At 43.0% G+C, this 15,047-nt stretch overlaps 1 protein-coding gene across 1 annotated transcript in view; it reads left to right on the top strand.

Moving 5' to 3' along the window:
- LOC148534877 (hydroxysteroid 11-beta-dehydrogenase 1-like protein A) overlaps nucleotides 1-15,047 on the top strand; it is a 38,371-nt gene that overhangs the window by 13,687 nt on the left and 9,637 nt on the right. Inside the window, exons 4-5 of the mRNA XM_088465474.1 lie at nucleotides 12,109-12,220; nucleotides 12,925-13,113. Coding sequence (XP_088321600.1) covers nucleotides 12,109-12,220; nucleotides 12,925-13,113 — 301 coding nt within the window. The remainder of the gene's footprint in view (nucleotides 1-12,108; nucleotides 12,221-12,924; nucleotides 13,114-15,047) is intronic.

Below are 15,047 nucleotides of genomic sequence, written 5' to 3'. Positions count from 1 at the left end.
GTATTCTGACATTATTGTCAAAATGGGTTACATTTAATCCGGGCCCACAAGGCAACAACGTTCAAAAAAAACATTTTACATTGGAAAAAAAGGGTTCTTTAAGGAACGTTTAAAACATTACCTAAGGATGCAAATTCACCTTGCAAAAACAAAATGAGCCAAAAAACATAAACATGATGACATTATTGTTACAATAGTCCAAAAACCACAAATTGAGGCCAAAATAAACCCCCACAAATGTACGCTAATTGATTGTGTAATCCAGACATTAGCAGCTATGATTTCCACCTGCGTTCGGTTTTGTGCTATCCAAAAAAACTGATTTCCAAACACATACCAAGCCGGTTTTCAATCCAACACTAATTGATTTTCTGACAAGCCGTGATTAATCGATGCTACATCGTGGAGTGCCGGGACGGAGGAGAAGGCCATAGCCAATGTGGTCGAGTTATCCAGACCCTAAGCTGTGCGAGCATTTTGAAGGGAAAGAGGATCATCCAGTGACGTATGAGTTGGTACGAACACATTTGACGTTCGCATTTGTTAATGTATGTACGCCCCAAAAACGCCTCGCCACGCCTGCGTTTTTCCATCTCCTCCCCCACAACACCCAAAAACGGCCTGTTCTGTCAATCACATTTGACATGTCACTTCCTGTACGCTATTTGACGAACGAGACAAAAAAAACTCGCAATCTGCCGTACGCACATGCGCAGTGTAACACCGACGCATGCGCGGTTAGTCAACATCGGAACGCAACGAGCGTACTGCTGTTAACGAACGGCTCTGAATCAGGGCCAAAGCCTGTAATTCTCTTGTAGTTCTCAAGTACTGTTGCCTAGCTTAAGAGAGTGTATTTGTATTTATTCACAGTGGATCTGTTATATTGTATTCAGAGATATGACTACTGCACACATTGTATCTTTTCAATAATTGTTCACTGGCAGATTGTATCCACTGATAGGTTTTAGTTCTCTATGGGATTTAGGCCCTGATTCAGACCTGGACGCAAGTGGCCGTTCGTACGTTCGGCGTACGTGCCGAAATATGTAAATTCAAGCGCTCGCTCGTAATTTCGTACACAGCTAATCTTCCGCCACAAAGTCTCCCAACCCCTCCTCTAGCTAACGAGCGAGCCAAATAGCGAGCGTACATCCCCAATGTGGCTTGCAGGGAACGCTCGCACAAGTACAAACCGGAAGTGGGCCTGTCAGATTTCGATTACCTGCTCGTTCATTCTGCCTACCTACTTCAATCGTATCATGCCAATCAATATATCAATTAGCTTAATTGCTCTTCACATGTTTTCCAAACATTTTTTTTGCTTTTTCAATAAACTTTACTCTTGTCCGTGTTTTTGTTTACCCGCAGAATACGTACGGTTTAAACAATGGTTTTCTTTATCCAAAATACATGTTTGATCCAATTATCAAATTGTTTTCCGTGTTTTTACCCACGCATATTTTACTTGTTTCATTTCTTTATTTAAATTAGCTTACGCATGTCACTGCATCAAGCCTATCATAACTCACAATAGATTTTTTTGCTTGTAGAACACATGACTCATACACTAACCAATAGAATGGTTCCTGTTAATTTACCAACTACATTAGCCAATCAAAATTATTTTCTGGTCTTTATTAAAACTGTTTTATTAAAAATACACCATTGCCATCATGAGAGCCTCTGCGTTCACCAGGCGGGAGCTTATTGTCCTGACTGAGGTGATGGACCGGCGTATCACCAGCCAGCCTCCCCCCATCAGCAATAGGGAGAAGCGTTCCGCCTATGCGGAGGTTCGCCGCCGCCTGCGTTCCTTCGGCTCACGCCGACAGATCGGCCAGCTGGAGCGCAGGTGGTCCGACCTTCAACGGCGGACGCCCTGCTTGCTGGCATGTTTTCGCCAGCGTATTGCTGAAAGTAAGTTATGTTTTGTTTTGATGTTTTTATTTTCGGCCCTATCTGCGTGTGCATGTTTTCTTGCTTGGCCTGTTTCTTTTTTTCACACATATCTGCATGTGCATGTTATCTTGTTTGGCCTGTTTTTTTTTAAAAAAACATATCTGCGTGTGCATGTTTTCCTTTTTGTTTGTTAACCAATTAGCGTTTAGAAAGGTGAAATAAAAAAAACCCCTCAATTTGTTATCCATCATTTAGGGGCCGAGCGAAGACTACGGCGTCATTGCCAGCGAAGACGTCGCCCTCGTCCCCTATCGTGGTTCGTGGTCCAGGCGTCATTATGAACGGTATGTTTCCCTTTTAACCATTTTTTTTTTTTTTTAATGTGTTGATGTAATCCTTTGTCTGTGCCTTTTCCATTTTTTGGGATTTTAAAAGGTTGGTTATATATATCTTTGTCTAAAAAATTCTCAGATGTTTTCCCCATACACATATCACACATGTCCAAACACTCATACTTGTATCTCTTGTTTACGGTAGCAAGAAATGTTTTTTTGATGTGTATTTTTTTTGGGGGGGATTCATTTTTTTTTTTATTAAAAATGAATTTGTTTGTTTTTGTTTTTTTTTATAAAATTGTCACTTTTTGCTAAGTCGATCTTGCTTTTGAAGTTTTTTAGAATCATAAATTAAGGATTCATTTTATTAAGCACCACAATTTTTTTACCCACAGAGGACCAGAGGCGGTTGGCGGAGCTAGCCGGGTGTGTACATATGCTGAGGGGGCATGTTATCGGCATGCTGGTGGTCCTTTTAAAAGGCCGATACAGCGCTCCACCACTTGCCTGGTGGCTGTAAGTGCGGAATTAAACTCACTTTGTGGGCCTGGTGTGGGAGCCAAATAAGGAGTGAGCAGCCAGGGTGTGCAAGGGTAGCCACTGTCTCCTGTGAAAAAGAAGTGACAACATCAGGATCACTGTGTATCAAGCTTTGCATTGGTATCTACTAAAGGTCTCCACTTACCCAGAAGCCACGCATCACCAGCTTGTAGGTTGTTTAATTTTTGCCAAATCCCTGATTGCCGGATGACGAATGAGAGATGTGCACTCCCGGGTAATTTTGCATTCAGGGACAGGATCTGGAGGGAGGCATCACATACCACCATTACATTCAGTGAGTGATAGTGTTTTCGGTTCCGAAAAATTGCCTCCAGCCGTGCTGGAGGCTGAAGTGGTATGTGAGTACCATCCACAACCCCTATGATGTGTGGGAAGCCAGCTATTTGGTAAAAATTGGCCTTGGCCACACTAAGGGCACCCATATCCAAAGGCATTTTAATAAAATGATGGAGGTGCTTGAAAAGGGCCTCCATCACTGCCCTCAGGATCCTTGAAAAGGAGGATTGGGAGATTCCCGCAACTATTCCCACCGTGGTTTGAAAGGATCCTGAGGCACAGAAATGTAACACCGCCATAAATTGCGTAAGTGGTGGTATTGCTGTAGGACTGTCAATTTGCCGCTCAAGATCACTCTCTATTAATGAGAGAGTGTCTATGATGATTTGGGGTGGAAGACGGTAGCGCCTTAACACCTCATCGGGCATTCCAAAAAGGGTGACACATGTGCGATATATCTGGGGCCAAGCACGCCTACGATGCCTACGCCTGGGACGAGATTGAGGTTGGTCGGCTTCCGGCAGCATGGCCACAATAATACGACCAACATCAACCTGAAATGGTAAGAATTGTAGTTAAGGTATGTTGCCCCCAAAAAGTCTAAAAAATACTTATCTTTACGATACAATCCAAAGATGCTTACATGCCGGGGTATTGTCATGATTTCAAAAACCTACATTTCAAAAGACCATAAAAAGTTAAGATTTTGGGGTGGCCATTTTGTAAGCTTGTTTTTTGAAAAGGCACAAAAATAATGGGGGTAAACACACATTTCGAAAAATAGGAAACCGACATTGAGAGGACTTCCACAATTTGGCACCAAAAAAACAACCCAGAATTTGAACGCTAAATAGTTCGCATTTTTACAAGGGGAATCAAGCCTACAAAAGTGCGCAAAATGGTTCGCATTTTTCACATCCCCAAAAACCCGGAAGAAAACCATAATGACCCCAAAAAATGCGAAAAACAAGACATAAACATTTAACAAACAAGTTAAAATCAAAACTTACCAATACACGATAAAGAAGTCACTGAACAAAAACGTCGTTGGGGCACAGCCAAAAAAAACCTACAAACAAAATGAAGAAAAAAAATTATTTTTGGGCCAAAACCAACGGAAAGTTAACCACAAAAAAAGCCTCTAACACAATCCAAAAAACCTCCAAACACAACTCCCGCCAACAATCCACTCCGACCAACGTAACCTCCAACAAACAACACCCGCCACCTCGACTCAAGTCGCCAAAAGCCATAAATAGTGTTTCTTTTCCCGCTCAAATTAAGGACGGATCATAGGAACGCACAATCAATGATGCGGCCGAATAATAAGGACGCATGTATAAATACGTCACGGAAAAAAACAAACGGTCTGGTGTAGTTCAAGTTTTTGCATGAAAAATGGCTACAGACCAGCCAAACAATGGGCAAGAGGCGGCTGGTAAGTATTTCTCACATTTCTAATCAAGGCTTCGTTTGAACCAGAATATAGTGAAAGATTGACATCTAAATTCAAAATAATTTAATGCAAATAGGTGTTGAGGATGACATGGAAGAGGCTGCTGGGCCCAGTATTCCGGCCAAAGCTGGCAAAAAGAAAAGGCAGCCACAATTCACAAGAAAGGAGATGGAGGTTTTGGTTCAGAAGTGTGTGGACATCCCGCCACAGGCAGACAGGAATATGGGTGTAAGCCAGAAGTGGAGAATGTGGGAGGAGATAGCCAGTGCTGTCAATAGGGTGGGTGATTATGTCCGTCTAGCCCGGGATGTCAAACGCCGGTAAGTAAAAACTTGCCCCCCCCCAAAAAAAACAGGGTCAAATAATGCAGGAATAATGCCTACTTTTTCACCCACAGATGGCAAGACTTCAAATATCGCCTGAAGCAAAAAATGGCTGACAGGGCTAGGCATGCAAGGGGGACAGGTGGGGGTTCCACCCCTGTGTCATTGGAGTTGAATGATTTGGAAGAGCTGGCACAGGGGTGTGTGCAGGATGTGGAGGTGTTTGGCGTGTCCAACATGGATATGGACATGCCAGACTTTGCGGCTCCTCATGTTGTCCCAGGTAAATGTTGTGATGTAACCAACTCTGAAATGTTATTGTGACAATATGTAGATTGTAATGTTCCTCTTTTCTCTTTTTTCTCACAGAGACACAGGAGGATGAGTCTGCTCCAGAGGGGAGCCTTGGCCGCAGAATTTCTGCTGGCTCTGCAGGGGAGGAACCAGTACATCCGGCTGAGGACCCTGCAGAAGCCAGTCCTAGGCAATCCCCCTCGCAGGAAGATTCTGCAGAGGATGGACGCCAGTCTGCTACGGGTGGCTGAGGCCCTGGAGCAAAATGCTGCGGCCAACGTGACCATTGGTCAGGCCCTGGCTGAAAATACCAGGGCCAACATCAGAATCGCCAATGCCCTGGAGCAGCTCGTTCGCCAGCACATGGTGGAGCCGACCTCCCTTCCTGCCGGAACATCTGGATCCTCCACCTCTGGCACAACAACAGCCATTCCTCCAAATGTGCCTAGCCCTGTGCCTAGTCCAGAGGCCACAACATCTGCCTCTGGATAGGCCAGCCAGAGCACATTCTGGACCCAGTCTGGAGCCCACCCTACCCCAGCCAAACGGGGAAAGAAACGATGACAGCACTGGCTACTTTTCCCACACTCCTTCTGTGCTTGCCCCATATTCCTTAAGGGCCAAAACTTCCCTCTCCTTTCTTGTGAATTGTTTTTAATTTGTTGTTTTTTTTGGCCCAAAACTGGCTTTTTTTTAAATACAAATGTAAAAAATATTAGTGGGTAACAATGACCCCAAACTTTTAAGGCAAAATGCACATGATTTGTGCAAAAATGTGTTGAGTAAATAAAAAAAATTATAAATGTTCTCAACTGTATTGTGACATTATTTGAAAAATGGTTTAGAGTTAATCCTGTACCACAAGGCAAAAACGAAATCTTATCTTTAAAAAAAAAGCCTTTTAAAAAAAGGTTTAACATTTTTTTAAAAAAAAAAGGTTTAAAAAAAAAAGGTTTCTTTAAGGAACACTTTGAAAAAAAAAAATGCAAAATCTACAGGCCAATGTAAAAGGTTACAATACACACAAACATGATGACAATATTGTTACAATATCACAAAACCCTAAAAAAATTGTAAAGAACATACTTTCAAAAATACGCTAATTGATTGTGTAATCCTGAAATTAGCAGCTGAGATTTTCAGCTGCGTACGGTTTTGTGCTAACCCAAAAAAAAAAAAAAAAAAACACATTACAAGCTGGTTTTCAATCCAAAGTTGATTGTTTTTCTGAGAAGCCGTGATAAATCGATGAAACATCGAGGAGGCCCGGACCAGAGGACAAGGCCATCGCCATTGTGGTCGAGGAATCCACACCCCAAGCTGTGCGAGCAGTTTGAACGGAAAGAGGATCAGCCAGTGACGTATGACTTGGTACGAACACATTTGACGTTCGCATGAGCTAATTTATGTACGCCCCAAAAACGCCTCGCCACGCCTGCGTTTTCCCATCTCCACCCCCGTCAACGCCCAAAAACGGCCTGTTCTGTCAATCACATTTGACATGTCACTTCCTGTTCGCAATTTGCCGAACGAGTGAAAAAAAGCTTGCAAACTGCCATACGCACATGCGCAGAGTTACACCGACGCATGTGCGGTTTGTCAACATCGGAACGCAACGAGCGTACTGCTGCTAACGAGCGGCTCTGAATGAGGGCCATAATTCATATAGTAAACATGTGTTAAAGTGTCCCCACCTATGTATAAAATATGATCATATAAGTATTCATTATTCATATGAAATCAATATTATAGGTAGCATCATAGATTCTGTTATTAAGTACAAATTAATTGTGTCATTGCTTGCCTCAAATAAACTTGTGGTTGGAATTAAAGTGTAAATAATGGTAATTTTTAGTTGTTCATATGAATAATGAATACTAATATGATCATATTTTATACATAGGTGGGGACACTTTAACACGTTTACTATATGAATTATTACTATGTTAATCATTTCAAAGAATAATCCACGATCTAGACACACCTCCCGGACCCACGTAGGAAGGGGTATTTAACCCAGATCTTGGGTAACAATCGGCTTACCTTGATAAAGCCAGAAGGTGAAATGCGCATTGGAGTTTGATAACCATGTGTGTGAAAAGTCAATTGGAATAAGCTATCTATGTCTGAGCACATAGCATGTATTGGGCATAATCTAGCTGTGATATCATAACCACGATAACCAATGTTTAATTAAGTATTGTGTTTTACCATTACGGGGATTGTAACACCGCTACTGTGTATCACGCCAAGTTGGTCACTTGTGTTTGCAGCGCTATAACTTTCACATGTGTTACAGCGTGCCATAGTAATATTATCAGGCGCTGCACACACAAACCAAATGACAAGGGAAGGGCAGTAACAGAGCAAAGCCGTGACGAGCAGTGATAACATTATAGATCACTGCCTCCGTATTGAATATATTGGGTAATCCGATGCTGCAGTTTCTTAATCAGCAAACATTAAAATATCCATATGAGCACTGTATTAAATTACAATGGGGACTGTACTAAATTACAATGGGGACTGAACAGATCCCATTATAACATTGTTGTCACACTATTAGTTAGATCCAACATACTGTAGCTGCAGCTGTGAATACACGGGTGACACTGATTGAGATAACCCATAAACTAAATTCCTCGTTTGGAAGGGCATATCAACACACAGGAACAATCAATCCTGTAACTATACATAAGCTCCAAATTTGGGACTACATATCCCATAGAGAACTAAGGACCTCATTCAGTCTCTCGCTAGGGCACGCTCGCTCCCTGGGAGCGATAACCGCACATCTGTGCATGCATATAATTCGCAGTGCGCGTGCGCAAGTCATTCGTTGCGATCTGATTTTGCTAGCTCACAAGCCACTTTCAGGTCGCTGCTTTGAGTGACAGATAGTGCTGTTAGTGGGTGGTAACAGGGGAAGGTGCTTGTGAACGGGGGTGTGGATGTGCGAACGCAGGCGTGTCTGACCGTCAGAACGACGTTTAATGGGTGTGCATAATTAGCAAAGTAGCGTCATTGCACACATGACTTGGTTTCTTTTAGCCTGAACTGCTCACAGTTATTGGGGTAGTTAGGTCAACCCCAAGCGCTGCGAGCAGCTCCGATGGCCCTCGATGTTCATGATTAATCAGAATCGTCCCGGAGATGACGTGTGCTGTGAGTGACAGGTGGGAGGTTTTATAGTCCAGCGTACGCTAACTGCCGTCGCTCACTAAGACATAGAGGGCGTCCTTACAGCGCAAAGAGCAATCGCTTGATTTGAATACCCGGCCCCATTTTGCAAGTGAGCGATCGCATCTTGCGAGAGACTGAAGACCTCATTCTGAGGTGGTCACTCCGGAGCGATAGGTCGCACCCAAAGTGTTCGAGAATATGCAAAACGAGCGCTCAGTCGCAACGCACATCGTAAGCGCGGAAACACCCACAACAATGAAAGCACACCCCTATCTCTAAGGCATAATTCAGAGTCGGTCGCAGGCGGCAACCTACGTCAGCACGATTAACACCTGTTACATTGTTAATTGCCTACAAACATCGGTTGAGGCAGAAACCATCGCCAGTACTCACAATGCTTAAAGTAGACCCTGGGCTACCCTTAGCTCTGCGAACAGTAGCGTCGTTATTGCAACGAGATGACGTGTGTGATGACTCGCTCAGTAATATATGCACGCCCTTAAAATGCCCTGTTTAAGGTCAACCACGCCTGCGTGCACACCACCACATCCCCGTTCACAAGCATCTTCCCCTGTAGCCACCCACAAACGGCACGAAATGTCAATCACAGCTACGACCTCGTAGTGACTTGCGAGCAAGAGGATTGTGGTCGGGAAGACAGGCTTGTGCACGCGCACTGCCATGTACACGCATGCACAGTTGAAAAAACATTGCTCACTACGACAAATCGCTCCGTGCGACCGCCTCTGAATGAGGTCCTGAATGAGGTCCTAAATCCTATCAGTGGATACAATCTGCCAGTGAACAATTATTGAAAAGATACAACATGTGCAGTAGTCATATCTCTGAATACAATGTAACAGATCCACTGTGAATAAATACAAATACACTCTCTTAAGCTAGGCAACAGTACTTAACTACAAGAGAATTACAGGCTTTATTCCTTTTGAGACATATACAGCCAAAAGTAGGCATTTAATGATTAATAATAAAACACAAACATGGTTTCAATGAGAACTAATTAATTTGTTTTTAATTCACATTTTTCATTACTTTCTTCCACTTTCTATTTATTTCTATTATATTTCACCGCATACAGGGTCTGATTCAGAGCCGGACGCTCTTTCAGAGCCCTCCTTCTCTTTTTTTAGAGCGGCCTCCTGGCTGCTCGCATAGCTGTGGGTGACCACCCACAGCTATAGCGAGCGGCCAAAAAGATGGTCGCGATGGCCTTGTGGTAGGGTCTCATTGCCGCAAGCCCTGGAGTGCTTTCGGCTCTGTCAGAGCCGAGAGCACTCCCACTGACATCACTTGTGATGTCAGTGGGGCCGGCCCCAGACGGTAGGCGTTCCCATGGGAACGCCTCCGTCTGGGCAGCCACGCCCCTGGCACTCCCACCAAAGGGGGCGTGCTGTCACTCACCATCAACAGCATGCCCCCTTTGTAGCGAGACCCATAGCGACGGCTTGCCCGTTGCTATCCAGGTCTCGCGCATGCACACTGGCCCAACATCGACCCGCTTGCGAGGGCTCAGCGCTCGCGAGTGGGTCTGAATCAGGCCCACACTTAGATACTACTTATATATTTTTAAAATATCAACATTAAAAGCTATTTTTTAATTATTAAATGCAATACAATAAATAATAAACCTAGAATAATTTTTCTTCAATATAATCAATAAACAGCACACTCCTAGAGTGCACCAGAGAATCTCATTTATTTTTCTTCTTTGTCTACTCACTATACTTTCAATAGTGTTAGCAAGAAAATATTAGTACAAATGTTTCACACGGGGCCGTTGAGACAGCTACAGGGCTTGGGTTCTGTGGGGGCCTGTCACACACTATACAAAGCATAGTTGCCAACTTTCTGGCTGCTCCTTCCGGGAGGGAGCAGCAAGATCGGCAGGCCAGGGGGCGTGACCAGCAAAAGTGGGTGTGGCCAGTTGGGTGACTACCGTTTGTGGGCGTGGTCACGCGATCTTGACATTTTGGCCCCGCCCCCACTACACAATGCCTATAATACAGGCATTGTGAAGTGGGGCAGAGCCAAAAGGACGCGATTCAGTGTGAATCGCGTCACCACCACCCCTTCCCCGTGGGGGTTTAACAGTTAATCGCGGGGGGATCGGAAGCCGGTAGGCTTGCCTGCCGTTCTGGGGGGCCGGGAGCTGCACCCAATTATCGGGAGGCTCCCGGCCGAATCGGGAGGGTAAGCAACCCTGATACAAAGGTAATACTGTAAATGTTAGCTGTGCCTTGCAAAACTATCCTATCACACATTCTACACTGGAAATGAAAACCTGAAATTTAGGCTGAATAAAATAAATGAGCTACTACCTACAACTACAAACATATGTAAGTACAAAAGATGTTTGAGATAAGCTTAAGATAAAAGGGGAAGCATTTAACTCATTAAAGTACCTATTTACCACAATCTACATATCAAATGCAGTTGTAGTGTGATATTTTCACCTAAATTCGCATTGCAAATTTAGGAAATATCACAGGAATGTATAAAAAAAATGACTTCCAGGGACAGAGGTTGCGATAAAGCTCTGTTTCTGCGAATCCCCTGTGCACACAGATTCGCTGTATTTTTCGCAAAAAAATACAGTGAAAAGGTGTCCGTACATGCGCCGCCGGCTCACCAAGCACCTCCCGAGCGACCACCCCTGACCGGCACCCCAGAGGACATCACCAGAGCCCCGATCACAGGTCCTTGAATGCAGGTTTTTCAAGTGATCAGCTTGTGGTCTATTTAGACCACAAAGCTGATCACAGGGGCTGGCTCCCAGCTCTGCTCTGCCTATAAGAGCAAAGCAGGAATCGGGGAAAGCCTGGATAACGCCATCTGATGATGGCATTATTATCACAGGGTTTTCCACAGTATTTTTCACTATTTATTTTTAGATATTTTTAGTAAATCTGAGCAGATCACATTTCCCATTACAAGTATGGGAAATGTGATCTGCTTACTATAAGAATGTGCATTGAAGGGCTTGGCATGGGTGTAACTACCATAGGTGCAAGGGGTGAAGCTGCTATGGGACCCTGAGCTTAGGGGGGCCCATCTTCCTTGTCAAACTTGTATGTGTTTATATATATATATATACAGTGTGTGTGTGTGTGTTTTCACCTTTGGATGGTACATAGTGGTCCTTACAAACTTTTGCTGTGGGGCCTTCAAATACCTAGTTTTTCCCTGGGGCTTGGAGTAGGTTTTCATGAAAACTGCTCCAACAGTCCTTTAATACATAAATGTGATACTAAAATAATGTGAAAAGGGTATGTTTTTAGTAAAAATAATATTGATAAATAGGACCCAAAACCTCGTGGGCTAATCATGAAATTGGTATTCAGTTCCAAACAGCAAGATTTATTATCTTGCAGTTTGGAGGCTGAAACCTTAAACCACATGTGTTGTGTCTGTGAACACCTAAATTGCACGGGCACAAACTGCTTGCTGACACTTGTAGTTCTACAAGTGTGCTCTGTGAAACAATGTTGTCTACTTCACATAATTAACTAAAATGTATAAATTAATTTTGGTCATTAAAATAAATAATAATTAATCCCCCCCATATAAAAAATAATATTTAATTTGTACTACTTAATAAATATGGTTGCACGCGGTCTGAGTTATCTCATCTATCAGAAACAGTCATTTTTCTTGAAGTTGGAAAACATGCAATTCTATTCCTTTGGTAAATCTCACATTTTCAAGTTATATTTTAGGTTTTGTGGTCACTTACATTTGCATGTTGTTTGTTTTCTAGGTGGCAAAGAAGTGTCTGCAGTTAGGGGCAGGCTCTGCCAATTACGTGGTCTCTGATATGGGTAACCTGACTTCAGCTCAGAATGTGGCCCAAGAAACTATTGAAAAGCTGGGTAAATTTATATAATACTATGTACTGGTATTGTTTATCTGTGTATTTTGTAGCTGCAATCCCCTCTAAAAACGAGGTGTAACATTAAACAAAAACTGGCTATTGGTAAGGAGAAACATTTTTTTTTATGATTTGAGTTGTAACTATAGCTTTTATTAACAACTTGCAATTTGCTCAATGTCATGTGATTACCATGTCAACCACAGTCACATGACTTATGATATAGCAAACAGAGAAGCTTTGACATTTCATCTCAGCTGTCACCCCCTCCCCTCTGTTCTTTCCTCCCATCACGTTATAGCAGAGCAGCTTGGTAACTGACTGGCTCTTACTTAAAGGTCAGGTTACATTCTCCACTTTGTTGAAGCAGAAACCAGTGGTTCCATTTGTGATATAGAAGATACAGGATATCTCACTCCCTTTTATTTACTTTGAGTAACATCCAATTAGAATGAATAGGGTAGTTTGGTTTGGCACCATAGTTTTAATAATTGGCACTCATGTTGTCCTCTTGGGACATTTGGGCTTCTACCCTTGTCTTAGTGTTGCATTCAGAACTACAAAAGATCAGAAGTTGGCCATAGTGACCTGAAATAAGGATTTGGTACAGTAGTCTACAGACTCAATAGTGGCCCATGACACACCAACACACTGTTAGGTTATAAGAAATGATGCAGTGAGTCCACTGTCTTATTCCCTTTACAGGTGGAGTGGATTATCTGATTTTAAATCATGTGGGAGGAACAGGGTCATTTGGATATTTTCAAGGTGATATGCAGAGTGTTCTGAGTTCCATCACTGTCAACTTCCTCAGTTATATCCAGCTGACATCCACGGCTCTGAAAGCACTACATGAATCCCAAGGCAGCATTGTCATTATGTCTTCACTGAGTGGTAATATATATGGCTTGAGTGTTGATGTGTGTTTTGCTTATGTATTTTTTTCTGAATATAGATGAGTGCATTATTTAGCAGTTCCGTGTATAGTAAAAATTGGACTAATTAAAAAATGCTCCATATTTGGAATACATTTTCTGAATACCTAAATATTTATGCCAAAAAAAGAAATGTTATACATATACATTTGTTAGTATCCACTAATTTAAAACTTTAGTATTCTAGAAAAAAGGCTATTGCATGAAGCATGGTCATCCAAAACCAGAGAGCATCTAAGGGTGTGTATGTTACAGTGGTGAGCCCTTTTTAGCACTATGGGCCTGATTCAGCAAGGAACGCACGGATGCAGACGCACGCAATCGGTCGATTATTTCGCATTCCACATGCGTATGCATCACAGTGTGCGTGCGCAAACCAGCTATTGTGATGGGAACTGCGTTTGCAGAGGCATCGCAGACCCAGAGCACAGTGATTGACAGGAAGTGCCGTTTGTAGGTAGTGACGGGGGGGTAGTCAGCCAAACGCAGACGTGCCTGTGCGTTTGGACGGCATGTCAGAGGCAGAAGCAGCCTGAGCTCTAGTTGCACACAGGACGTCTCGCTATGTCTGCGGAAGGGTCAGGTCAACCACTATTGTGCGTATGGGTCTGATGGTTCTCGATGTTACCGATGTTTCCGCTGTCTTGTCAGGTATAGAGGACGCAAGTAAAGGGAAGTGGGTGGTATTATGTAGTGCTGGGCGTCTGCTTATTCTGCTGCGATTGCCGTGCGTATACATTCATTAGCATATTCTCGCAGCGGCCAGTTGCGTGCGTCCGCATCCGTGCATTCCTTGCTGAATCAGGCCCTATGATAGTACAGTAGTCAGCCCAGATGTTAATCTTCTGAAAACAAACATTTGGATGTCTGGTTAGTTTCATACAGAGGTGTGTTCACCATCATTTTCTCAATCCAGTGGAAAAGAACACCTACATCACATGCTTTTGTCATAGATGCTACATACATGTTGGCTTAAATTCCAGGGTGCGCAACCTTTAAATACTGGGTGGCCCAGGGGTGTAGCAGCCGTGGGTGCAGGGGCTGCGGTTGCTATGGGGCTCACAGTGCCTACAGGGCCCGCCTCCCCTTGCACCCAGCGTCATTAGAGTGAGAGAAGTGGTCGCTGATTCTTCCTTCAAACTGTTTCATAGGGGTCTATTCAAGTAGATCTGCACTGGTGAATTGTTACTTATCACTATATATCGCATCAGTGTAACCCCCCTCTATAAAGGGTCACCAGGTTACTAACCTCCTTACTGTCTAATATTTTCCTACCTTTAACCTCCCGTTAAGTGGTGTACCTTTTTTCTATCAGTGCCTCCACCCAAGTATTTGTGGTCGGTATGGGCCTACTTCGGAATATCCAAATGCTAATAGTGATTAAGTAATGTGGTGTAAATAACATAATATATACCGTATACCCATATTCCTTATCACATACTGTCCTTCTTGGATTTGTGTGTTCTCCAATGACTCTTACCAGTAAGTTGACACCATTCTGTAGTTTAGTTTTGATGCAATATATACAGACAAGATATTCATGTATATAAAAACATGAACTTATCTTTTTTGCATTACATAACTTACAACATACAGTTTGATACCTAGCAATACATAGAATGTAACTGAACAATACTATAATGTTACATCAGAGTAATATATATGCATTTATGGATCCATGTAATAAAAATGATGTAGAGTTTATAGCGTATCCTTTAATATGAGGGTGCTCGTTTGTAATTATGAGTCCAGATCCCTTTTAACTCTTAAGGCCAACAGACATCAGCAATTGATTGCAGCAATCGTGCAATCTGCAATCGATTGCGTATAAAAATCTTTCCCTTTTTCAATCGAGTGCAAATTGCAGAATTGCCACAATCGATTGAAAAAGGG

The sequence above is a fragment of the Taudactylus pleione genome, unplaced genomic scaffold, assembly GCF_031769625.1.
Source record: "Taudactylus pleione unplaced genomic scaffold, aTauple2 ptg000062l, whole genome shotgun sequence".
Classification (NCBI taxonomy): Eukaryota; Metazoa; Chordata; class Amphibia; order Anura; family Myobatrachidae; genus Taudactylus; species Taudactylus pleione.
Note: the sequence above shows the minus strand (reverse complement) of the source record. Positions and strands in the feature narration are given on the sequence as shown.